Genomic DNA, 26,214 nt, shown 5'->3' on the forward strand with positions numbered 1-26,214 from the left:
AGCAGTTTTAGCGTCACAGTGTGGCAGCAAACTGTCATGTAAAGAAGGCGAGAGCGGTCCATCGCATGAATCCATGCAAGCCGTTTTTGACACACAAGCTTTCCGACCGGTGGTCAACCTCAGCAATCCCACGGTGACCAACATCTCCTTCACACTGTACGCGGTGCTCGGGGTGGTGAGTTCACACCTTGTGGTTATTCATTTAGCGAATCTGTCAGGAAGACCGTAACTGGCTTACATATGTTGTTCTGTTAAATTGTAATCATCATCATCATCACTGTTTTCCATATTACAATTTGAATCTGCCTGCAACACAACCACGGGATATTTGTATTTATTTGTGTGTTGTTGTTTTTAAGAATGAGAAGACCCAGATTCTTACAACATTCTTGTGGCTGAGACTGGTATGTAGCCTCCATATTATTGTATTTGAGTTTTAAATCTTTAAATTTTTTGTAGACTGGTGCCTGTGCACAACAAAAACGGACGTATTGTCATTTTCGTCTTGTCAACCATGTTTGGGACCGTGTTGCGCTTCATGGACAGAACTGCATGATCAGGGTGCAAGGCGGTCTCCAATTGCTCATGTCACATGCATGGCTGACTACATCATCCGTAAAGGGAAATTTTGCAGTCTACCTGTATGAACGCACTTTGCACACGCCAATGCCATGCACGGACCACAGCGAGTCAATTTCTGCTTCGGCAATGTGCACTTCCACTGGCCTGATCTTAATGGGAATGGAGGGAGCCGCTTCGATTGGCTGAGGAGTCAACTGCGTTCCATTCCACAATGGTACACAACCTTCTACCAAGAAATGGCACAAAAACAGAGCCCCAAATGTTTGTCTTATTTAGTTTATTTATTCATATTTAAGTAACAATATATGATTTGATAACCCCAAATAAAAAACTACCTTAAAAGGAACCTCAACTGTAATGAAAAATGTGCTCTGTATTATTTATTTGGTTGTTACAAACATAACTATGCCATTCAGTTTTCCAAAATTGTTTTCACTTGAATACATTTTGTAGAAACTTTATTTGGACGTACGCCGCCATTGGTATTTACGTCGCAACGCATTCAGTGCGTAGTAAAAGCCAATGTGAAATGCCTATAAAGAAAGCAAGGTAAGCCTCAAAACGTTCCTAAAGAAACAACACGCGATCGGGTCACCTCCCCCACGCCGTGCTCTCGTCATTCACCAGACGCATTTTGAAAGTTTTGATCGTCCCTTTAGGAACGTAACGGAGAATTACCTTGCTTTCTTTATAGGCGTTTTACATTGCTTGGCCTAGAGCCAGCCGCCATTCTTCGTCAATACGCACTGGATGCGTTGCGACGTAAATAACAATGGCGGCGTACGTCCAAATAAAGTTTCTACAAAATGTATTAAACTGGAAATGATTTATGAAAAATGAATCTCATACTTATGTTAGTAACAACCAAATAAATAATATAGAGTAAACTTGTCATTACAGTCGGGGTTTCTTTTAAATACAGAAGGTATATAATATTAAATTATGTAAAACTGTAGGCTTATAGCGTATTTATTATTTTACTCTGATTCTATAGGGCAGCAAACGCTTGCCTTGTTATTTCACAGTAAATATCTCATTCCAGAAACACAATGGAAATCATGACACACTGATTACTTTTTTTGCAGTTTTGGCATCATGAGTTTCTAGTTTGGGATCCTGACAAGTGTGACGGAGTCTCCAGGATTTCGCTCCCCGTGAAGAAACTTTGGTCTCCAGATATCATCATCTATGAGTTGTACGTCTTCTTTTGCATGACGTCCTATTTTGATAACATGTGCATTAAGTGATTAAATGTTAATATAATTACATTCCATAAAACTGCTTGTAAACTAAGAAACCACACCTTATATAATAATAATAATGTATAGTCCAAGAGATGTGTTAAAAATCAGATTTTATTATTACTTTTGAAGGTTGTTTTTTGGTGGTTGTTGTTGCTGCTGTTTTTGCGCATTACTACACTAAAAAAAAAACTTTTTTTTTTAATGGCCGAATCATTTTGCAAATTACTTCTCAATGCGAATTTATCATTTGATAAGGCAAAGCACATCATGTGCGTTTTACATAAAGTATTTGACAAATAAAAACGCTTCAGATACAGTTCTTGGATTTCATTAAATTGTGCCGACATACCTAATAATTCCCGCATGGATCTCTGGATCAACTAAATGTGTTTGTCTGCCTAAACCATCCACCTTGCCATCCAGTGTGGACGATGACGTCTCCCAAGCTTGTCCATACGTCTACGTCAACCACACGGGTCACATTCGCTGGGACAGGATGCTGCGTCTCGTCTCGGCCTGTAACCTGGAGATCTTCAGTTTTCCTTTCGACGTGCAGAATTGCACTTTTACCTTCGGCTCCTACATGCACACCAGTAAGAAAACACATAACGCGGTTGTACGCTAGGAAACCATTCATGTTGTTTGTTCTCTAGTACGTGACGTGAGGGTAAGCCCAGCATTGACCTTCAAAGAGATGTCAGGGAACTCCAAGCGTTACCTGGAAGCCAGTGGCGAGTGGGAACTGGTGGACATACTGGGAGAGACCTCAATCCTGCAGTTTGGGATTGACGAATGGGATATCATTACTTTTTGGGTGAGTGAAACTCATACTCCCATCTCATGAGGGAAACATTTTCGGGATCATGCTCCCATTGAAAACGTCCTTTTCCTTGTTCAGGTGGTGATAAAACGACGGCCAGTGCTCTATGTGGTCAACCTGCTCATCCCCAGCTCCTTCCTCATGCTCATTGATATCCTGTCATTCTACCTGCCGCCCCACAGCGTGGATCGGGCCTCCTTTAAGATGACACTCATCCTGGGCTACACCGTCTTCCTGCTCATCATGAATGACCTGCTGCCCAGCACCGCCAATGGAACACCCATCATAGGTCAGAGGTTGGGACATGTGCACTAGAGCAGTGCTTATCAAATTGGTTTCACTTTACACTGATACAACTATAAAAAAAAAATACTAAGCTATACAAGTACCACCATCATGATTAACATTGAAATAAGGAGGACTCGAAGTCCATGACTTTCCCCACAAAAAAAATTATATGTGGACTCGTCAGACCACAGCACACTTTTACATCTATTAAAAAAAAAAAAATACTAAGCTATACAAGTACCACCATCATGATTAACATTGAAATAAGGAGGACTCGAAGTCCATGACTTCCCCCACAAAAAAATTAAATGTGGACTCGTCAGACCACAGCACACTTTTTCACTGTGTCTATTTATTTCAGATGAGCTCAGGCCTAGAGAAGTGGGTTGCTAAATGGTTTTCACTTAGCATATTAGTTTTAACTCTCATTTGTAAACTAACTGTGTTAAAGAGGACGTCTACCGCAAATTTTTCTTAATGTTCTATGCAGCACCAACAGTCTTAACATGACATTCTGATTAATATTGTGGTTGTAAAATATGAATTGAGCAGCAAAATCCACCAGTTTTTATTCATCAAAGGGAGCGGCCATTTTGCTACTTAGGCCTACTTTCAACTGAAAATGACATCACAATTGATCAGGGCTCAGGTAACAACCAATCGCAATTAACCTGCTTGCAGGGTTTGGTCATGTAATGTTTGCAAGCTGAGCTGTGATTGGCCGTTGCCTGAGCCCTGATCATTAGTGATGTCATTTTCAGTCCACAGCAAGTGGCAAAATGGCTGCCAGCTGAGATTGATAAAATGGGTGGATTTTGCTGATTAATTCATATTTCATAAATGGAATATTTAACTGTGTGACAATTTTAAATTAGTGGGGGTGCATACAACACATTCTTAATACACAAAATTATCCTTTTTTTATTATTTTTATGAATACATCCATAAATATATATAATTATACCTTTAAGAAATACTATCATATTCATTATATTACACAGAAAGTCACATTCCACTGTAGTGCTACTGCTACCTCACGTTCTCGCTAATCAACGTGTATTCCCCAATGCAGGTATCTACTTCTCAGTGTGTCTTGCCCTAATGGTGATCAGTCTACTGGAGACTGTCATTATTACAAACGTTCTCCACAACAACTCCATGAAATACCAAGAAGTCCCACGCTGGGTAAGGTTGGTGGTCCTTAAACACATCGCCAACCTGATCTGTTACCGCTGGCAAGAAGAGTCACGGCCTCCATCTGTGACTCCGGAAAAACCTTCGCAAGTGCCTGGCCCGCTCACCCAATCAGAAAGCAGGACATCAGCCGAAAATCCAATAAGCAATGAAGGTAAATATATTTAATGCTTTTATTTAAAAAAAAAAAAAAAAAAGGTTGCCAAATTGGTGAAACATGATATTTCTGACTGTAAAGTGACCCAATCATCTACTTACCAGGCACTGCCGCGATGGCCGAGCTCCAGCAGATATGTCATCACCTGAGCGAGCTCCGTTCTCACCTGAGTTCCATGCAGAAGGAAAACGAGCTCCAAGATCAATGGTGCCATGTTGGATATGTCCTCGACTTCCTGCTCTTCCGCATCTATCTCCTGCTTATCTCTTGCTACGCCCTGGTCATAATCACTATGTGGTGCATCTGGATCAGCCCAGCTTAGCTGATACAAAAAGTGCAAAACATCCATCAACATCATATTTGGCAGAAAGTAGTAAAGTAGTTCCAGAATACGGTGAGTAAAGCTTATGCTGGAGTTCAGGGCCATTTTTGATGGCTGCTTTACATTGTTTGTGAGCCTGTCGCAACACATCACACAAAATCAAATAGCAATAAATGATTAATCCATACCTAGAGTGCTGATATTGGCCCTTCTTTTTCTTGTATGACACAAGCTCTTCTATATCAATATTTAATTTTCATTGCACTTTGTGGTAATTGCAATAAATAAAAAATAAATCTGACGGAACATTAAAAGTGTGGATGAGTGCAGCAAACAAGCAACAACTCGCATCAACAGTCTTGCCATTCTTTTATTGTCAATAAAATTCCATAATGATTAAATAAAACACAATCATTATAAAAATTTAAATTTCAATATTAGAAAATAATTTCATCTGTAATACACTTTCAATCAAACATAGAATTTGTGGGTTCAGAACCTTCAGGATCAGCAGAAGAGGCTAGGCTGTCAACTCATGCTAAATTGGTCTCTGCAATGCTAGTGGACAGATTTCTATAAGGACGATAGTACTTTGGTCTCCTTCGGGTGGACCCATAAATAGGACCAAGTTGGCATGACGCCATTTGAAAACGTACGGAAAAGGATGGATAACAACTTTCTTTTTGTGATTTCCCAAAATTTTCTTTTGTTAGTTTTGATTTATGGAGGTAATATTTTGAGGAAAAAATCAATCAAACAAAAAAGGCCATTTAAGCTTAGTTTTTGATTCAATTAAGTGTGCATTTGGCATGGAGCGCATATACGCTAATGAGTGCACCAGTTCTGGTCAAGTGAATAATAATGTTCTGATAAACATCAGAAAATAATCCAACATTTAACATTTCCATCCCTCTCCCTGATTTTTTTTTTTATGTCAGTGCAATAAACTGAAATTTCTCCAGGAATGCCAATTCAGTGACATTTAGAGAAAAGTTAAGTGCTGATTAGGCCTGTGTAAACCTTCGTGCATAAAGTACAGCAGGTTGACATACCGGCTAAATGAAGTCAGTCTAATAACACAACACACAATTCAAAGTGTAACAAAGCAATGAGCATTAAGAATGTTTTCATCACTGAAATCTTACTGGACCAACACAAGGCCGTTAGCTTTTACCGCTGCCCTCGCTTTTAGCTCAACTGCTGCTAACCCACTCCTAACTAAAGGTGTGCTGGTGGCTTTACCTCGGTCATTTTGTCCTGGTTTTAGCTCAACGGCTAAATCTAGTCGATGTGCTGCTAGCTAGCTCTAGCTAAGTCTTTCCTAGCTTTGGCCACACAGCTAGCATTAAATGCATAGATTTAGCTTATGGTGCAGCATTGCTATGTTCCTTATCAGCATATCAACTAGCCTAACTAATATTTTAACATAGGCAACCACCCTAAACAAAAACGCTGACTGAAGCATTCAGATATGTTTTCTGTTTAGAATGTAGAAAAGTTCTGGCCAAAATGTTATCTTACCTGTGAGTTCTGCTGTGGTTATGCCTTTTAAGATGGCTCTTCATCATCTTTTGTGGCTACTAAGCTCTATAATTAGCCTGGCAAGCTAGCCCTGCCAATCTTTTTGGTCTTGAGGCACAGGTGTCTAAAAATAAAATAAAACACTAAAAACGAAAAATCAATTAAAACACAATAACGGGAGGAATGTACATTGAAAACCATTTGCAAAAGGGTTTTTTTGTACTTGGAATCTCTTTTTTTTTTTTAAATAATAATAATAATTCATCCATTTTAAATCAAAACTACAAGTCCTAAATATGTCTGAAGCATGTAAATGTCACTGTTGCCAGGAGCTAACAAAAAACAACAACAAATAACCCTGGATTATTAGTTATGTGCATGTTTTACTGCAGAGGAAAACATTTAAGTGCCAATGATATTGAACAATTTTTGGCTCCGTGGCATGGCGCTGCACCATAGCTTGCCTTTCTAAGTAGAGAAATTGCAACATCTCACCTGGCGTGGCAGCAAACACTTCTCACAAAAGCTGCACAAAACTCATTTTTCATATTGGACGCTTTCTCCAGTGTTAAGTGCTAGAGTGAAAGGTGCTTGCAGAAAATAACAGTTAGTTTGACAAAGCACATGACCGGCCGGAACGGAGGCATTACAATCACATTGTGCTCTTCTGCTATTCTTGTCTCGACGTTTTCCCCACTAAGTTCCGCCGCCCTCGTCCTCTTGCTGCTCCATGTTCCTGCGCGCCATCCTCTCTCGGCGCTCGGCCAGCCTCTGACAGCGGGGGCAGTCCTTGCCTGCTCTGAAGCAGACGCGGTGGTAACAAGCATGGCAATCTGGGTGGAGAAACATCATATAAAAAACACGTTAGTTGTAATGCTGTCAAAAGAACATAACACGGGCGTCAGAGTGCAAACATGTTTCAAGAAAATAACCAGTCCAACCGGTTGTGCCTTAAGGGAACGGTGCCAGCCAATCAGAATGCGAGGCAGACTATAAAAGGTGCAAAGGTGAGAAGCAGCGAGGCAGGAGGGAATAGCAAGCAGGAAAGTGACACTGACGACTGCGCTTATCTACACGACTTCCACATACATGACCAACTATGAGGGACTGACACGAAACGATGAGTAAAACATTCCAAAATGTGTTTATTTCATGTTCATGTGGAATGAAACTCAAGTAACAGCAAGGGAATGTAAAAATGATAAAAAACAAAAAACACACACTCAAACTAAAATAAACTTAAAATAGCATCAATACCTTTGTTATCTACATGACTACCTGACAATCAAATGGAATCAAAGTGCAACATGCTGAGAAATGTTCCAATGAAATGCAAAAGTGTAAACATTAAGCCCTTTCACACTGCCTGAACAAGCCGCCATTTTCCCACCGCTTTTATGTGCCACTCTTCTGTTGTTGTTCTGGTCTTTCAGCTCTAGGTGACCATTTACAGGATTTTAATAAATTAAACATCTGACTCACTTCTGCTCTGTTGCGTTGAAAGTAATATTGCACGTCACACCATACATCGCCAAAGTCGTTATCTGACTTTGGGATTTTGTGCTTGCGTGTTCACACAATTGTGTAAATTAGCACTTCAGGATGTTCACAGAGCCTGAAATAGTCAAAAATGAAGTCCTTAATGTGACTTTAAAATGGCTTTTACTTTAATCTTCTCAAGTAAATATATAATAAGCGGTTTCATTCTGCCAAATGCATATATTGTATATATATTAAGCTGCAATAATTATAGAAATGTTTCATGGAATATCAAAAACATATTGAACAATTTATTTCGCAAAGATTAATATGTTGACTCCTCTTTGACACATTCAACAAATGAAAGAGTGGTTTTAAATGTGTGAAAAGGAACAAACTGAAGGCGGATAGAGCAAAGCAAGAAAGAAGCCCAACATCTTTACCTCAAGTCATCCACCACCAAAAGTTTTAACAGTCCACCATCTGTGCATTCACAAGCCAAGTGACCAAATTCCCCAAAACCACCAAAGTGCTCAGTTACTACCACCAAAGGAAAGTGACAGACCTGCAACTCACCTTCACCATAAAATTAAGATTTCAAACCATTTTCATGAATGTGTCAAATTGTGACTTTGCTGAAAATCCAATTTCGTATATATATAAAAAAAAAAAGACCAATACAATAATAAAGTCATCTCAATTTCTCTTTCAGGAAATATTTTAAAAAACTCTACAAAATACTCCTTCACCAAATAAAATCCAATCACTAAAAATGTGCCACAGTATGAATCATTTTGTGCTTCTGTACACAGTAGAGTCTATTTTTCATCCATGAACGTCTTCTTCATTGGCCCCATCATCCTCCCTCTCCTCGCATGTCTGTCTGCCTCGAGTGACTCTGCGGGCTCTGCGAGTCTTTCGAGCTCGCCAGTTGGTTTGGACCGGAACCGAATCCACTTGTCCGCCGTCCGTGTCGCGGCTGTCCTCAGTCTCTTTTACAACTTTCCCCTCGCCCACCCCCACAGCGCCACCTCCAGACAATATTCTCTCAGACTCTTCATGTTTTTCTTCCTCTTTTGCTTGCGTTTTGATGTCGTTGGTGTCTCCTTTAGAGAAGGTCCTGCCTAGACGACCAAACCATCTCTCCTTCCTCCCTTGACTTGTCCCCAGTTCCTCTAAACTTTCCTGGCTGCTACACGTCTCGCTGTCACTGTTCTTCCTGTCACTCTTAGAGAAGTTCTGCTTCAGTCGGTCCAAGTGGAGAATTTTAACCAAACTGATTCTTTTTGCATGACCATCTTCACCTTCTTCACTCTTACACCCGGCTTTACTGAAAACCTCGCCTGTCTCCTCGTTTCCTTTATCACCCTCTTCCCCGCCTTCTTTCTGAGACTCGCTCCCGCCTGTCACCTCCTGATCGTCTTCAGTTCCGTGGTGCCATGTAAAAGCTTTCACCAATCTCCCAGGAGAGAAACGCCCAAATAATCCCCCTTTTCCCATCATCGCTTCTGTATTATGTGTCAACTCCTCTTGGTCCCCGCCCTCCGCCCTCTCAGCTGACTCGAAATCCTGCTCCCCACCCTCCCCCTCCCTCCGGTCCTTGGAGAGAGCCCTTTCCAGCCTACGAGGTTTGGAGATCTTCCAGTCTATCCAGACAATGGGAGCTGAGCTCCGGCGAGGGGGCACTCGTAGGCCACCCAGGCCTGCTACCAGCAGAGAGGGCTCACCTTCGCAGCGCTGGCACTTGCTCAGTTGAAAGGGGAAGATGATGTCTTTGTCGTTGCCACAGAACTCACACACGAAGCCCTTTGCCTGGCACAACTGGAGAAGATCAATACACAGATGAAAGAGCGTTAATACTGGACGTGGTTGACCAAAATGAAGCACCTACTATAGCTTTGTGACAAGATTCCTCTATAAAAGGTATGGAGGACCAAAGCTGCCAAAATTCAAAATAAAAAAATGACTAAATAAATTGACTAAAAGTGAAAATAAAAACGGATATAAAAAAATATATATAAATGGAAATAAAACAAACAAAATTATATATATATATATATATATATATATATATATAAAATACATTTGTATAAATTTTTTAAATTATATTTGTTTTTATTTTCACTTTCAGTCATTTATTTATAATTTTGGCAGTTTGGGTCCATACTGCCGGGACAAAATGTTATTCAAATGAGGGGGCGATCCTAAGCGTCTTGAGTTGGACTCAGTTGTTACAAACTGCCTTTCAATGGTCGAGTGAGTGGGATCGGCTTGCAGTGGAGCAACGGACAAAAAAAAAATGTTTTTTTTATAAATGACTAAATAAATGATTAAAAGTAAAAATAAAAATGGATATAAAAAAATAATAATTCAAAAATTTAATACAAATGTATTTAGTTATGTGTATATATATATATTTTTTTTTTGGTCGTTTATTTCCATTTCCATATTTTTTTAATTAAATTTTTAAATAATATATTTTTTATATCCGTTTTTATTTTCACTTCTAGTCATTTATTTATTTTGAATTTTGGCAGTTTTGGTGCTCCATAATATATCCATAATATAGTCCTTGATTAAAGATGGTCTTAACTTCATTTAGCAGTAGCTAAAATGACACTGTTACGAGACAAGTGGATTTGCAAGACCAAAATGCACAAAACCACAAACTGGGTTCTATCATTGGTCAGGGTACAGCAAAGGATTCTAGTTGACCAAGTAAGCAATTTTAAACTAAAAAGGAGAAGTATTCGCAGATATAAGCGGTTGCCTCAATGCGCCAGTATACTAACCCTCCGATTTGATAGGTACATTTTCAAATAAGTAAATGTGAGCCTTTACTCAGTAAACATTAGGAAACACCGCAGGCTTAGGTAAACAACACATTCTGACTCTCGTATAAATGTGGCTTAGATCACCGCTGTACACCAAGGAACGCTTGTAATTTGTTTTGATGTTATAACAAGAACAGCGTCTAATCTCCACAAAGAACTGAGAAAAAAAATTGGTCTTGGATTATAAATCACCCATCAGTTTGAATTCTGGGTAAAAGTTGTGATTGGTCAACAAATGACAACAAACATCTACTTTTTATGTTGGAGCACCTGTGCCAACTAGTTTTGAATGGAAATTGAATAATAATTTATGGAAAAATATGCCACCAAAAATCTTAAAACTTCTGACTTTGATGAGCATAAACATAAGCATATCACACTCTTGGGCAGGAAAAACACTAAGATAGTGTTGTTTGATCTGTTTGGCTTTGTGTGACTTATTTGCAGTGCTTATTCTGAAGCATATATCAGCTTCAACAAGAGTTATGAGAAGCCCATGGGAACTCTGGATGTTAACAACACACATTTGTCATTTAATGTATTACTAATAACTTTTTTACATTTGTGTGACAATTAGGATACATACTGTTGACATTTTATTATTTCATTTTATTTTTTAACTGTTTTGAATTTAGTTACAGCTGTGAAGATGTACATATAACTATGTTAACTTAATATAGCTTGATGAGTAATGCTTTTCTCCTCTTTGTTATCTTTCGTCCTCTTTTCCCAGAAATGAGAAAGTTAATAAGTGTCTTTTATTTATCTAAGAAGTCTAGTTTCTGTTCGTCAGAAATCCGTTTTTTGAGAGTTCAAGGACAATCTAGTATACTGGGAGAATGTAATCAGATTTTGTACTTGGAGGGAGGGGGAGGCGTTTTCTAATAAAAATCACGTGTCTGAGAGAGAGGACACACATTTGGACAGAAACATGGCTTGGTGAAATTTCTTTGTGTCATCAGAAGCTTCTGATTAAAATACCTTGCAAGGACCCTCTTCACGAGATCTCAACTCTGATTTATTTGAACACGCAAAAGATTACTAAAACAGCTAATCTTTCAATACGTAAATGTTACTGTACAGTTAAAGGTTTTGACGGTGGTGGCAGGGACACATTATTTCTTATGGAAGAACTTACTTCTAACTCCAATAAATAAGGTCAACTTGCATCCTGCAAATTCAAACTCAAAGGTTGCATTAAAATCACTGAAAGATTTGCAAATATTAAATGAAGATTGTCCAGTGAAGAGAGAACAAGCACAAAGCTAAGACATCAGCTAAATCAAATTATTTTGGTAATTGAATACTTGTTTTGGTATTTAGAATTAGAAGACAAAGAGGCTGAACAGGACAAAGTAAATAAAATCCGTGAATTTAGTTACGGTAATCACAAACATAAACCAATAAATAAACAGTCCATATACTGAATAAAACCCAAGGTTTTCTTACCACGCAGCCTGCTACGTGCACAGTGCCGAGTTTAAGCAACTCCTTCATTCGGGGGGCCAATTCTCCATTGCGCGCAGACAAAAAGTCATTCAAGGAAAAGAGGTGCAGATCCTCGGTCAGGTGACATGGAAGAGTGTCAAACTGCTCAAGAACCCTGAGAGATAACAAGCATACTGACATTATTATTGGTGTGATACAGGGGGTGACATTTTGTACATATTGGCCCAAATAATGTGACATGAATGTGAAAACATAAGGCTTACTCCTTGGAAAATCTACACGTCTTGAAGAGATTTTTCATATGAAACAGCTGCATTCTCAAAACCTAAAAAGCAAGAATATGAGGATTAAAAATGTTTTAATAACACAGCAGGGATTTCATTCATTCTGCTTTCCCAATCTAGTCATCACTAGCCATGCAGCTTCCGTTACCCAATTAGGATATTTCGCACTCATCAGTCATATTTTGTCCGCAGCCATAGACTACATTCAACTCATTGTAAACCGTTTAAATACAACATTCCATTGGATGATAATGGCTCACCCTGACAGACTCCAGAGCTTTAACTTTCTTGTAAAGGCCGCTATTGATGTCATTTGGGTTGAAGAGCGGGTCTCCGGCAATCTTGCTCAGCAGGTCACGGGCAAAGTTGCTCACGTAGTATTTGCCGAAGTCCCACTTCATCAGAATTCGACCGGGAACCACCACTTGCGCATTCTCATGGCAACACTGGCAGAAGTAACGCCCAAGGTACTCGCAGTAACGGAGTCTCTTAATATAATCTGTCCCACAAAGGATAAAAGGGTTGCTATTAAAATGTGTAACAATGGCTATGGGACCAGCGATGAAACAGCTGTAGTGGAGAATTGTACCTGGATCGATGCGAGTACCACAGCCAGCACAGCGGTAATTCTGTTTTGCCACAACTATCTTCCTCCTGATAGAAGAACATTTAAAAAAAAAATTGTAAGGTGAAAAGGTGTTTCCTTTAGCATGAAAGCAATTTCAAACAACACAAAATGTAGACAAAAACACGTACTTGGGGGGAGGGTGAATGTTAAAGATGATTTGTGGTCGAGGCGGCGCCCACTCCAGGTTCCCGCGTACCCGGATCCTTAGCTTATAGATGTCTGCATGCTCTCCGTCATCAGGAGAAATGGGAAGAGAGTCTGGGATGGGCAGCAGCTGAGAAAAGGCCGACAAACGGTGTTATGACTTTTGTTGTTGTGTCACCAACGATGTAGCATGCGCCGAAGACGTACTTTCTGTGGAGCGTCATGTTCTGGAACCAGCCAGTCAAGCTCAGAAGCAGCAGGAAGCTGCATGCCCTCAAACTGTCTGAGCAAACCCATGGCCACCGACTCCGCAGAGTTGGATTGTAGGAAGGAGGTGGACCTGAAGAAGAATTACATAAATAATGCAGGAGCAAAAACATAAATTATACTATACACCAGGGGAGCACTAACATTAATAACAACCGCATAAGAATTTTGCAATACTACATCATCAGCCTGACATCATGCAAAGAGTAAAATATTTTTCACTTGCATGGACTCGGAGCTCAGAAAAGATCTGTTTCTGGAGCTTACGCTGCGCTTTATGTCTGCTTCTGAAACATACGACAACATTGAAAATGAGAACTGAATCAGGTCCCGTGATGTCAGGACGACAACACTCGCTATACTAGCAACGTATCCAAGTACTCAGTGGATGATACTTCACCACAGATCACATAACACTACTTACTAAAGCTAAGCATTTAAACTATTGAAATAAAAAAATGAGAAACATGTTTTGAAAAACAGAATGTCAGCAACATTAATTGTATTGTTATAAAAGATGTAATAGTTGAAAGAAGGAACGCTCAGTTTCAGCTGTACTTATTGTTTTGCATTTGACTTTATTTTCATATTTATGGCCAGTGTTTCATACAAATATTTACTGTAATTATAACCGTACAACTGTAGTTTACCAATAGACCATGGCACATTCTGATTTGCGTTCAAACTTTGCGCCATATGAACGGAACGCCATTGCAAACGGAGGACGCCTTGTACTGGTCTGTTTTGATATTAAAAGGATGACTGGCCATTTCACTGTCATAATACAAAACAAAAAGCAGTTGGAATTGAGCTTGATTAAAGGAAGGAATGATAATGGGAATGACTAAGTATGACAGCAACTAGGCCCCCCAGTAGAAAGCCTGACTAAGGAACGAGGACACAGAAGAGGATGAATGGCAGCTCTACAGATTGTATAACTAAGCAGTCCACCGCAGGCATCAGCACCCAAACACACCAGAGTACTAAGCAACAAGCACCTGCACAAACCTTTCCGAGTTGACTCCAAATTGAAAATAAACGTCTCATATTCTTCTGAGGTACAAAACAAAACATGGAGCACCAAACAAGACTATTTGACTTGTTTTTTTTCCTCCCAAACTAATTATTATTATCTATGACGCAATCTGTGTGAATCAGTTTATTAGGACTGCTTATGAGACCGAATTTTTCAATTTGGAGTGAAGAAGTGTGTTGCCCTTCCCAAGGAACCCCGCCCCCTCTCAACAGCCAGCAGATACCTGAGAAGAGGGAGGCAAGTGACAAGGAGAGGCCGTTCTGAGACACCGCCAGCAGGGACTGACCCTCACAGCCATCTGAGAGACAAAAACTAACACTCAGCACAGCCATCACCACACAGCACCAACATTTCTGACACAAACAAGTATTGCTCACGATGCATGCAAACACACACGTTGTCACCCAGGCCCCAAGACGCACAATATATGAAACACACCTCAGACATATACACAAGAAGTCACCCGTGAGTAGTGTATACAATCAAAACAAAGTAAGTCCATACATATGTACCAGTATCCATGACGTTTGAAACTATGAACACTAAACCAAATCAGGATCCAAAATGGGGTTCGTTCTTAGAGCAAATAAAACACCTTTTATGCATGATTGTTATGCCCTGGTAATTCATAACTAAGGACTGGAAAAACATTACAAAGAAACAAACACTTCAACCCAGCTATTCTGCAACCTTATTTATGTGTGGTAAATGATTAAATCAACAATGACATGTTTAGTTAGCAGTATGAAGACAATGTGATGATGGGGTTATTATGAATGTGGACCCATAGCTTCTTCTTTATTGATTCAATTCAATTCCATCCATCTTCATACCTCGTAGCTCACACTCCTCCACCTCCTCTGCAGAGTCGGAATCGGATAAGCCGTGATCGGAGTCCTGGGAGCTCCTCCTCGAACCGTTGCTATCAGTTGAATGGAACACTACAAACCAACACAAGTCGATTGATATACATAAAGACAGTGGACTCCCGCAAAATGGCGGCTAACACTTGCTGAGCGATATATTTTGGGTATAAAGGGGAAGTTAACTCCCCCCAAAATTATTGACAATAATATGGTCTATGCAGCACCACCAGTCTAAATATGGTATTCTGGTTAATAATGCATAAAATTACAATATGAGCTAAGTAGCAAAATTCTGCAGTTTTTATCAATATCACAAGGCGGCCATTTTGCCACTTTCTGTTGAGTGAAAATGACATCACAGCTCAGGCTGCTCAGCTTCAGGAAACAGCTGAGCTGTGATTGGTTGTTGCTTGAGCCCTGCGCAACTGTGACGTCCTTTTAAGTCGACAGCAAGTGGAAAAATGGCCGCCCCCTGAGATGGATTTTGCGGCATAACTCATATTCCACAAATGTAATATTAATCAGAATGTCATGCTTACATTGTGAGGTCAAATAAAACATATTTAAGAATTGTTTAAGGACGACTTTCCCTTTAGAAGATAAATAAATAAGTACATTCCCAATGCAATTATAATTGGCATAAATTATTCAGTGATGACATGTTTACTTTTCGCAGGCCAGCCCCGTCCCTATTCCTGCAAATAGTAGGGGTCCACTGTATTACGCTTAACTGGCAGAGTTGCTGCCTTTTACTACATCTAACAACTGAAAAGACGAACACCACAAATACCCCATATCCATAAATATTGCTTAATTAATCAATTAGAGTTTTGACTCGACTTCTTATTTGTGAAACCTTTTGGATGAACTATGCTAGAGACAGCACATGTTCTGACTGGATGAGCAAAAATTACCAAAACCACTCCAACATCTATTACACAGTCTTCCCAGAAAAGTAGAAGCTGTTATGGCTGCAAAAAAAAAGACAAATCCACCTCCGCATTCTCAGTCACTGTACGATAAATAGCAATTGAATATATTTGCCCACATTGGTTTTGTACAGTTTTCTGGGCAGTTTAACGGCAGCTTACGGTGCTGGGAGGCCATGCAGGGTGGCAGGCGGCTGCGACGGATCTGCTGCCTTCGCAAGCGGATCTTCTGCTTGAGCTGCTGAATCTCAGAGTCACTGTCTCCTTCCTCTTCACCCTCCTCTTGCTGACGCCGCAGATTGTACCTCATCAGCTCGATAGCTGCGATAAGAGACTCCGAGATGCTGAAGTGAGCGTTCTCCTGCGTAATGTAAAAAGGACCAGGAGCTTGTTGTAAGAGGTGACCATTTTCTCATCCGGTTTAAGTGTCAACTCCAACATTGTGAGTTCAGCATCAAGTGTTATTAACCTTTTCAAGGTCAGCACAGCTGCCAAAGTCCTGCTCTGACAGGTAGCTGATGAGGCTCTGGCCTTCTGATGGCTTCCTGAACAAACCATCTGATGTCCCGCTATATTGGGATCCATCTGCAGCAACCACAAAAAATACATACTCAAAAAGAGAATGCCATTGGGTTTATGAGAGTTCACCTAACAGTTAGAAAGTGCATTGGCAACTGTGGCTATCTCTTCCGACGCACAAGAGGCATTAGTAAATACTGAAAATGGGGGAAAAAAACAATATAAAAAATGCAGACAAGAACGATAGAACTGTGATATAGCGGGGAACACTAATTCCGGAATTGTTGTTCTGTTGCCTGTCAGGGAAGTCGAGCATTAAACTTTTTTTTTTGTAACATCCTATTTCCTTTATACAAACTGAGCAAGATATGCTGTGTCAGGATGTCTATACTCACGAGACTCCATGTAAAGGGAAGTGGGCGTGCTTGTGTCATTGCGCTGAGGTGTGAAAGGATTGTACTCCTTAACGCAGCAGTCTTCGCTCCCCGTTTCTGAGGAATAAAGCATGCATATTTAGCGCTACACACGTTCACTAATGTCATTTAAGCCACATTTATGAAAATGGGAAAATAAAATGGCTTTTAATATTTTTCTTCCACAAAATGACAGTTTTTTGGTTTGCATGCAGAGACAAAATTATGGCTGCTGAGCTTTGATCACACGTCAGTCTGAAAATGTCACGATCACTGCAGGAACAACAACAATAGCAAAGAAGGTGCACACGATGGTCTTAAAACAAACAATTTTGAAAAACTGAAAATGGAACTTGATATCAATGAAAGGAAAGGAATGTTCATCCACATGCAGTGGAAAAGAAAGAAGGGTGGAAGGGTTCAAGTGATGGAGTACAGTGAAACTGCACTGACAACCTGCTACCGGATCCTCTATTATTATGGTGATTTTCCGGTGGGCCCCTCCTTCCCGCAAACAGTAGAAAAAGAAGTAGAGCAGAAAGAGAGCATGTTACCTCAACTAAGAAGGGAAACCAGTGGGAGCAAAGAGAATATTGTAGTTTTATCTTAGACAAAAAGGTTAGTCGATGAGTCATTCCTTAAACACACGTGCGGTGCTTAAGCATTTTCGGGGATTTTTGCCACAACAGGCCCCAAACACCTTTTGGCCGAAGCTCCAGTCAGCCACCTCAACATGGTCCACTCTGACTCAACTTCCCCAGTCTCTCCCGGGACGTGGGTTGAAAATCCTTCTAAAAGGGCTAGATATTCCGAGTTGACCCTCAATAGATTTGGATCTGCTTCGTCGGACTAGCATCTTCCCCCACCATCGAAGTTCAAAGGAATTTTCCAAGTCGTGTTTTGACTGGTCAATCACCTCGGACCGGTTTGCCATGGGTGAACCTGCCAGGGGAATTATACCGCAGAAAACTTAGCTCCAAGATCAGTGGGACTTAACCTGGGTTCGATCAGTCGGTCTCAGAGACATACACCCGACACATATGATTATGTAATATGTAGATTATATCATTATTGGCTGCAGGTGATCACGCTACATAGCTTGGCCTATCTGTGCTGCAGGGAATTTGGTGCACAGAGTGGTTGAATTGTGACTGTTGGGATGATATTTATTATTTTAACCCCTTAATACTAACTATGTTGAGCAAAAAAAAGAAAGTGGACAGGCGAATATGTGCTATATGAATTCACAAGTATAACAGAACGTATGGTGTTCCACAGGGTTCAATTCTGGGCCCTCTGCTTTTTTTTCCCATTGTATCTGATGCCCCTGGATTGCATTTTAAGAAAACAGCAATGATTGTTTGTTTTAAGGTGCTCTATAAATATAGAGTAGAGTTGAGTGATGGGATTTAGTGTGCTACAGACATAATTTGCAACGCCAAGTTAACAATTCTAGTCCAGCACAACTAGCAAAACTAAAGAACACTTCCTGAAGCTGAATGGAGATGTGGAGCGCAAGAACACATAGCTTTCTGAATTCAAGGTGAAGAGAGCAAGATTTGATGAAAAGGGTACTCAACCTGCTCATTTTGTTCAACCTCTATACATATGTCTTGAATTTGACAAAAATCATTTTATTTTTCAATAACGAAAGGTTCTGTAAATGTGAATAGGAAACTGGAGGGGTTCAGTTCCTCCAACAAGATTAAGAACCACTGTCCTATAATCATTGGGACACAAACGATAAGGTGACGTCTCAAGGACATTGCTTCATATTGATATTGGTGATTTAACACCAATTCAGATTTACTTACCTTTCCTGAGTTTTTGGGCAACCCCCGTGTCAGAAAACGAGCGGGTATGTCCTCGGGGCCCTCTGCCGAGCTCCCTCTGGCCCTCTGAAAAAGACGAGCGCCTGAGTGGTGGTAGAGCCAGAGGATTTGGCTGCATGGACTGGTCGTCCTTGCTCTCGCTGGGCTCGCTGCTGTGCGTGGAGCTTTGGGTGCTGCGGCGAATGCGTTGACCCAGGTTGCCAATGGCCAGGTACTCTGGACCGTCGTCATATTCGCCGTCACCCGAGTCTCCCGCGTCAGGCTGTGGGGAGGAGGGCGAGGGAGACTCTGAAAGAGATATGGAGGGTATGGACGCATGTCCAGGAGGTGGGGTCACACCCAGCTCGCTCTCTTCCGGGCTGGTCAAACACACCCAGGGAGGACCTAGGCTGCTGGTTCGTGAGGTAGGATCTACAATAGAACACAGCAGATGCAGAGATGAACTCATTTCATAGCCTTATATCAGATCATATAATCCGAAAAAAAAATAAAAATCTTGAGTCTGAAATGGAAACTCGAATTTTGTATATAAACCTATTTACTCATTCATGCTGACCACCGGATTACAAAGCTTCTTGGGAATTTGCAATATTTCCTCACTTGTACTGTTGCTCACTCCTATCATGTTGCTTCTGGTGTTTGTGACAGCCACATCTCTGAGGGAGCAATTAGATGTGGTGAGCCTCCGATTTAAAGACTCTTTCGCCGGTGTCGAATCAGCACTTCTCCAGGGCCCGCCAGCCCCGGGCAACACACACAGGCTCTGGGTCTTCAACAGGCCGAGGCACGGCGGGTTCTTGAGAGGGGACAGCTGCAGGATGGAAATATGAAGTTAAAGCTCGGATCTGTAATCAATGAAAGGTATATGTGAAATCACCACCCGTCAAAAACCAAAACAGACCCACCCCCACTGTGTCTATTTGGGCCAACAGTTTGGGGTTATTTTGTTCCACAGCTTCAAGACACTGGAACATGGCGGTGACATGTGGCTCACTGAGCACAAAGGCATCTTCTAAAACAAAATAAAACAAAAAAAAACTGAGTGAGAGAGGTGACTAGAAATAAATGACAAAAGAATACGACAATGAATGCCTTACGATTGTAGTATTTCCTTGCATGTCCGTGACACCTGAGCAGAGGTTTGAGCTGAGCCGACAGCATGTGAACCTGCAAGCTGTAAAGCAACCAGCGCTCAGCCTTGTAGCTTTCGCCAGCACTCTGCACCCGGCTGCTCAGTACCGGCTCCAGCTGACTGAACTATGGACAGAAAGGAAGAACAGACAGAAAGACAACTAGTCAAATAAAGAAAAAGGGAGCGGGGGGAATAACTGAGCTATTCTTTACTCATGGTAATCAACCAAACATCAAGATTGCACAATTCTGTTCATAGTCTGCTGGTCATATCTTGGCTCTTATTTAGCTACATGAGGGAGCAAAACACTAAACTACAACACATGATCTACCTACTGCCATAGGAGAAATTCAAGATTTTTTTTTAATTAAAATGATTTAAACGGACATGAAAAAAATATTACAGCATGCATATACTGTATACGCAATATAAAAAGTACATAATGCTTCTATTCCTTAACTAACTTGCATTAGATAATGTGTCCAATGTGTATGTACTTGGGGGGTTAGAAAAAATCGATTCGGCAATATATTGCGATATTACAGCGCGCAATTCTCGAATCGATTCAATATGCGGCCGAATCGATTTTTAAACATCAATTTTTTATGGGAATATTCAACAAAACGTCTTATTTAGGTTTAGGATTTACACATTAAGCATGGAAGAATGTTATATTAATGGAACATTAAGCCTTAATATTTTATTTCAGTCCTGTTCAAACATGAAACAGACTGCAACCTGTTTGTTAAATGCAGTGGCTCAATTATAAGCCTGAATTTTCAAATAAATAAATACATTTTCATACAAATCTTACAGTGTACATGTACAAGTTTACTGATGAGTATTTTCTATATTTGAGTTTAAAAATAAAATAAAAATCGCAATAATCAATTTATAGATTTGTATCGGGATTAATCAGTATCGAATCGCGACCTATGAATCGTGATACAAATCGGATCGCCAGGTACAAGGCAATTCACATGTATCATGTACGTATCATAATGTACCTGTTCAACATGTGCAGCAAGGTGAGGGCTGATGTGCCGAACACACCACACAAATGGCCAGAAGTCTCTCTGTTTGTAATACACCTGCAATACATATTGGGAAAAAAAAGTTTAGGAAATAATGTTTGCATAAATGTAACTGACAATGTACTCACCTTAGACATTTTTTTAAATGACAAGGTGTACTCAAAACAGGAATTTACTTTTTGGTCAGTGTTCATATCAATTCTGGCACTTAAAAGATTCATGTTTCTTTAAAGCCTGATGCAGTGTTGCAACATCACAGGTTAAACTGGTTTCAATGGCAAATAGATATCATCATTACAGTTTGGATTAGTGGGAGTACTAGTTAAATCATGTAACATGCTTTTTATTTATCTTTTTTTTGTAGTCACAGAAAAGTGACAGTGATGGCAAGCTAGCTTTGATGTACATAACAGAAACATGAAGTCTCACTTGCTAGGAAAATTCTCCCTCTGATGCACAGTTGCCACATCATCACTCATCACGTTGATGGGAGTTTGTTCAGTTTTATTAGGTAACCGTTAATTTATTCTTACACTCATATGACCTTGCGAATTCACTTCACCTATATGATGCGATATCCAACAGTGAGCAACATTATTTGCACTTAAATGCCGATTAAGTAAACATACTAAAATGTTACTTCACACTTTAAATCTGTTGTGAAGTTGTTTCTAAAAAAAAGTGTGTGATATTGACCTGGCCCGAGTCTGAATGTCTGACCTGCTCATTCTTCAGTCCATGACTGAGAATGTTGTTCATGTCCTTGTGCAGACGCTGCAGGCCGCCGTAGCGGGACCAAACATTGGGGTTGTTTGTGGACAGGAGGCCCTCCACTGTAGTCTTCAGGCTGGACAACAACTTCCAGAGCTCGCGCCTGGGAGGAAGATCATGAGGGCAGGAAGTTTAGGAATGAGGAAGGACGGAGAAGAAGTGCTGCGTTGTGGCTGAATTCATTACTCAAGTCAACTGAAATACATTTCCAGGGATTTAACTGCTCAGTTCCAGTAAGTGCTGACAGCTAATAAACAACAGACAAATCATCTTGTTTCTCTTGCCATAGTAGATAAATCCCTTTAAACAAAAGATCTTCAATAGTTTTTACATTCAAAAGCCACAAAAGTTGTACAACGTGGCTAATATAATCAGTTTGATTAATATAAGTGGCATACACTAATTTTACCAAACGTAAATAAAAAATTGCTGAAAGCATAATGCAGTAGTTTTGTTTTCATTTTTTTAAGCTGTTACCTAAATGTGGAAATATGACTTAAAACGTTGTAGTGTTGTAAGTTCCACTGTGCTTTTAGCAAAACACAAGCACAACGCATGACCTCATGTTGTTATGTCAGCCATCCTCTGTTCATTGTGCATGGAGAGGAACACTCAAAGACATATGGGTGCATTGTCTTCGGGGCTGATGTGTGGTATTCCAAACACTGACTAACTGACTTCCCGCAGCTCCCAGCTGCGGAACGCTGATGCACCAAAAAAGTAAATGATACTTGACTTTCTTGAAGCCATTCAGCGCTGGCTCACATTTACATTGGATTTCCTCCCGTTTGCCTCGAGTCAGCAGACGGCAAGGCTGCTAAAAAGCTGCCACTAAATCATAGCGCCAATTAAATATCTTATCCGTGGGGAGTTGGGACGAGCAACTGATAAGAAATTCCTTGAGGGTCAGGTAATAAACGCTGGTCATGCGGTTGCAGCTGACATGTGATGTGTTCGTCAACCGCCAGTCATGAAATATGCTACAGGGAGGGAAGAATTAAATACGGACTAACAAGAACTCGTTGGCTGTGTGACAGGCACTCTGCACAATGACAGTAAATTTAACCACATCTCAAAGTCAAGTCATCTTTCTTTATCTGTGTCTGTGGGAACGAAAAGTATATGAGGTTTTTTTTTTTGCTTTTTTGCTGCATCTGCATGTGTGGCACTTGAATGTCACGACTCACGTAGTATTATTCCATATGTTGTGTTGTTTTGACCACATAACCCGAGTAGGCACTGTATCACTCGTCATTTTGACACTGCGATAATATTTAACACCAATACAATGTGGAAAGCATTTCTCAATTTAAAAAGCGACAGTGACCACCAGACCATTTCTGCTGAGCTGATCCCATGTTCTGTCGCTCCATTAGTTTTGCTGTTTGCTAGCTAGCTTTCCATACTTAGCCTCTGTCTGCTCGTCGGTTACAAGTTATAATAAATAAATATAAAAAATATATGTGTTAAAGAAATTTACAATTTTAGTCCATCTTTTTCATCCGTTTGGATGTTTCTTTTCTGTCGAGAAATTGTAAAGAAGGAACAGAGGTTTACTGCTGACGTTACTTAATGGACCTTTGCAATGGTATTTTTTTTACACTAACGTTCAAGTCTAGAATTTCCATTAGAGCAGTTAAACAACGCGCACCTGTCATTTTGCTACTTAAAGATTAATGCCTTTTAAACAATGTCTACAAGCTTTAAGGTTTACAGGAGAGGTAGCCAAGCTCAGTCCTCGAAGGCCGCAGCCCTGCAGGTTTTGGATGTTTCCCTTGTCCAACACACCTGAAGCTCATCAGCAAAATCTCATAAGCCTGATAACGATTCTGTTTATTGGAACAGGTGTGTTGGAGCAGGGAAACATCCAAAACCTGCAGTTTGCCCACCACTGGTTTACAGTTTGACATAGACTTTAGTACTAGCATACAAAATTTGTGGCCGCTCGTTTGTTTGGTAGCCTTAAAAAATAAAAAATAAAACGTAATTGACTCACGCATGCGCAGATACGTTGCGCATTTTGCTAGGTATGAACGTAAAAGGGTTTCAGACCAAAGCAACAGCACCAGAAAAGCGCTCGACTGACCTGTGTGTTTGTGTGAGCACTCACCGTCAAGCAGGCCTGACTGACTAGTTCAATTCAAAGACTGTTCGACTATGCAAAACATTTTACGATAAAACACAATGTAAATGTTCTCGCTTCCAGTGCCTACCTACACTGTCCCACCACACATGCACATTCGAACGAACGAGGTTTGTGTGTGATTAAAAATAAATGTCGTTTCTGTATGTCAATTTGAGAACTGTCAAAAAATTCTGACAGCTAGTTAGCCTAGCAGCTCAGCTGGGCGTTAGCTTTAACAGTTTAGCCGACTGCCAAGCGCCTATGTAAATGCACACTTTTGGGGAGCGTTGACGCGTCGTCCATGTCCATGGTGGACAATATTTATTAGCTACAAGTTGAAAACGTCAACCGACAACCAGTCCAGAGAGCCCGACACATTCCCGGCTGTCACTCACCTGCGTTCCGCCGTTTCTCCGTCAGACGTTATCTCCATGTCCTGGTTGAAATCGAGTGCACAAAAATCACTGGAAATCGCTGGATATCACATCAGCAGCATGTTTGCTTGTCGAGGAATATACACAGGTTTGGCATTGTCCGCCATCTCGACCCCGCCTGCCTGAGCCCTGAATCCAAACAGTGGAGGCCACACGACCTGTTAGCATCAACCAGTGGGCGGAGGTGTTTGTGCCTTTAAAACACTGCACCCTTTGACCCTAATCTTAGATTTACCTGCGTGTACATTTATATTATCACTCTTTGCGACTATTGTACTAGCTAAGATGTGCTATCACTGTCCCGTGGCATCTAGAATAAACTAGCAGCAAAAATATTTCAACATTAGTTGATTGATTTGCATCAGCCAACAGTGCCCCCTGTTGTTCGTCTCCGATTGTAAATATTGGTCCAAAATGGCGGCTAAATACGCATGCGCAGTAATGTAACATTATAACGATAACTCTTGGTTACCAAAAAGAATGACAACCTGCATTCGTTAACCACATGATGGCGCCATCTACACACTATTGTGTTACTAAGGACACGTTTACCCACTTATATAAAAAAAAAAAAGTCTCTCATACCCCAATACAGAATTATGTTTCTATCCATCAATCCACCCTTTATTTGAATTGCTAATCCTCAGGGACGTGGGCACGCTGTAGCCTGTCCTAGCTGTCTTCTAATAATGCATTACATTTGTAGAGGATTGTAATTTCAAAATCGTAGTCTGTGGATTAATAAAAGAAATATCTAATATTAAATACATTGTAAAATGTTAGGATACGCTATACCATAATGATTACCATAGAATGATTACCATTCTTGGCAGTAGGCTAGATTAGAGATTAAAACATATGCCTCACATTTCGGAGGTTTAGGGTTCGAATCTAGGTGCTCCGTGGAGTTTGCATGTTCTCCCCTGTTTGAGAGGTTTTGTTTTTCAGTTTGTTTAACATTCTAACATACGTGTTTGGCTAGTTGAAGGCTAAATTGTACACCGTAAATGTGAGTGTGAATGGTTGTTTCTGTTTGTGCCCTATGATTGGCGAGCGACCAGTCCAGGGTGTACCAAACCGCTCACCTAACCAGCTGGTTAGGCTGCTCTAGCTCACCCGTGATTCTCATGAGGACAAGTGCTATATATAATGGATGGATGGATGGCACTTAGAGTAAGAAATATATCAAATAATACTACTAATACTTTTAATCCATGTTAAAAATGGAAAGCTTTCTCTAATCAATACCCCCCCCCCACCCCATGCATAGGCTATTACTGCAGTCTTCTAAAGCACTATTTTAAAATCAATTTTCCAAAATCTTTTTCCTGCACTTTAATCTCTTTTAGTCATTTTAAGTAACCTACCGTTATTAATTAATTATTTTGTTTTAAGAAGCATTTTGACCTTGTGTATGAAATGTACTATAAAGCTGCCTTGCCTTGCCTAATAATAATACAATAAGATTTCATGGTGCCTCGACTTAAAAGTTTTATTTGGTCCTTGAGCACACTCTTAACTGAAAACAGCTGAATCTCAATTCATATTTCCCCACTGAAATGATTGGAAATGCTATTAATTAATTTATTCCAGACTCACATTGAGCTGTATAACACAGACAGGACAGAAGATAAAATTACATAGGCTACCTTTGCGTATTATTAAATTGTCTCGATGCATGTGTTGCTCTACTGTTCGTGTTCAAATGTCCTTCACTTAAAGGGTTTTAATAACACATAGAAGCTATTTGTTAGCCCCTCTTTGGTGTTTTGCGCATGCCACTGGCCATCGTGCTTATATGAGTTTTGTCCAGACACTCTGGAATCTTGTCACATACCAAAAACAAGGATGTTAGGTTAATAAAAAATAATAATAATAATAATTTTAAAAAAAAAAGCTTGATTGCCCAC

General features: G+C 40.3%; 2 protein-coding genes across 7 annotated transcripts; one reads left to right on the top strand and one right to left on the bottom strand.

Annotated features, from left to right (window-relative positions):
- Positions 1-73: 73 nt before the first annotated feature.
- On the top strand, positions 74-4,607 carry LOC144062794 (5-hydroxytryptamine receptor 3A-like). The gene is made up of 8 exons (XM_077584508.1): positions 74-175; positions 360-404; positions 1,668-1,777; positions 2,250-2,419; positions 2,480-2,640; positions 2,725-2,935; positions 4,007-4,282; positions 4,390-4,607. Exons 1-8 carry the CDS (start codon positions 74-76, stop codon positions 4,605-4,607), a joined length of 1,293 nt encoding a protein of 430 aa, XP_077440634.1.
- A 352-nt stretch (positions 4,608-4,959) lies between these two features.
- Positions 4,960-24,685, bottom strand: rubcn (rubicon autophagy regulator). 6 transcript variants are annotated; one of them, XM_077584021.1, is made up of 22 exons: positions 24,266-24,685; positions 21,695-21,848; positions 20,948-21,031; positions 19,906-20,065; positions 19,714-19,820; positions 19,409-19,619; positions 18,791-19,219; positions 17,433-17,480; positions 16,959-17,054; positions 16,514-16,629; positions 16,207-16,405; positions 15,083-15,190; positions 14,473-14,547; positions 13,440-13,500; positions 13,154-13,286; positions 12,931-13,076; positions 12,764-12,828; positions 12,435-12,673; positions 12,154-12,215; positions 11,891-12,044; positions 9,335-9,428; positions 4,960-6,961 (listed from the first exon to the last, which is right to left on the bottom strand). In XM_077584021.1, exons 1-22 carry the CDS (start codon positions 24,301-24,303, stop codon positions 6,825-6,827), a joined length of 2,916 nt encoding a protein of 971 aa, XP_077440147.1. In that variant the 5' UTR covers positions 24,304-24,685; the 3' UTR covers positions 4,960-6,824. The 6 variants fall into 6 exon arrangements, with proteins under 6 accessions (XP_077440147.1, XP_077440149.1, XP_077440148.1 ...); XM_077584023.1 differs by lacking the exon at positions 17,433-17,480; XM_077584022.1 differs by lacking the exon at positions 14,473-14,547.
- Between the last annotated feature and the right edge of the window lie 1,529 nt (positions 24,686-26,214).

The sequence above is a fragment of the Vanacampus margaritifer genome, chromosome 13 (assembly GCF_051991255.1).
Source record: "Vanacampus margaritifer isolate UIUO_Vmar chromosome 13, RoL_Vmar_1.0, whole genome shotgun sequence".
NCBI classification, from domain to species: Eukaryota; Metazoa; Chordata; class Actinopteri; order Syngnathiformes; family Syngnathidae; genus Vanacampus; species Vanacampus margaritifer.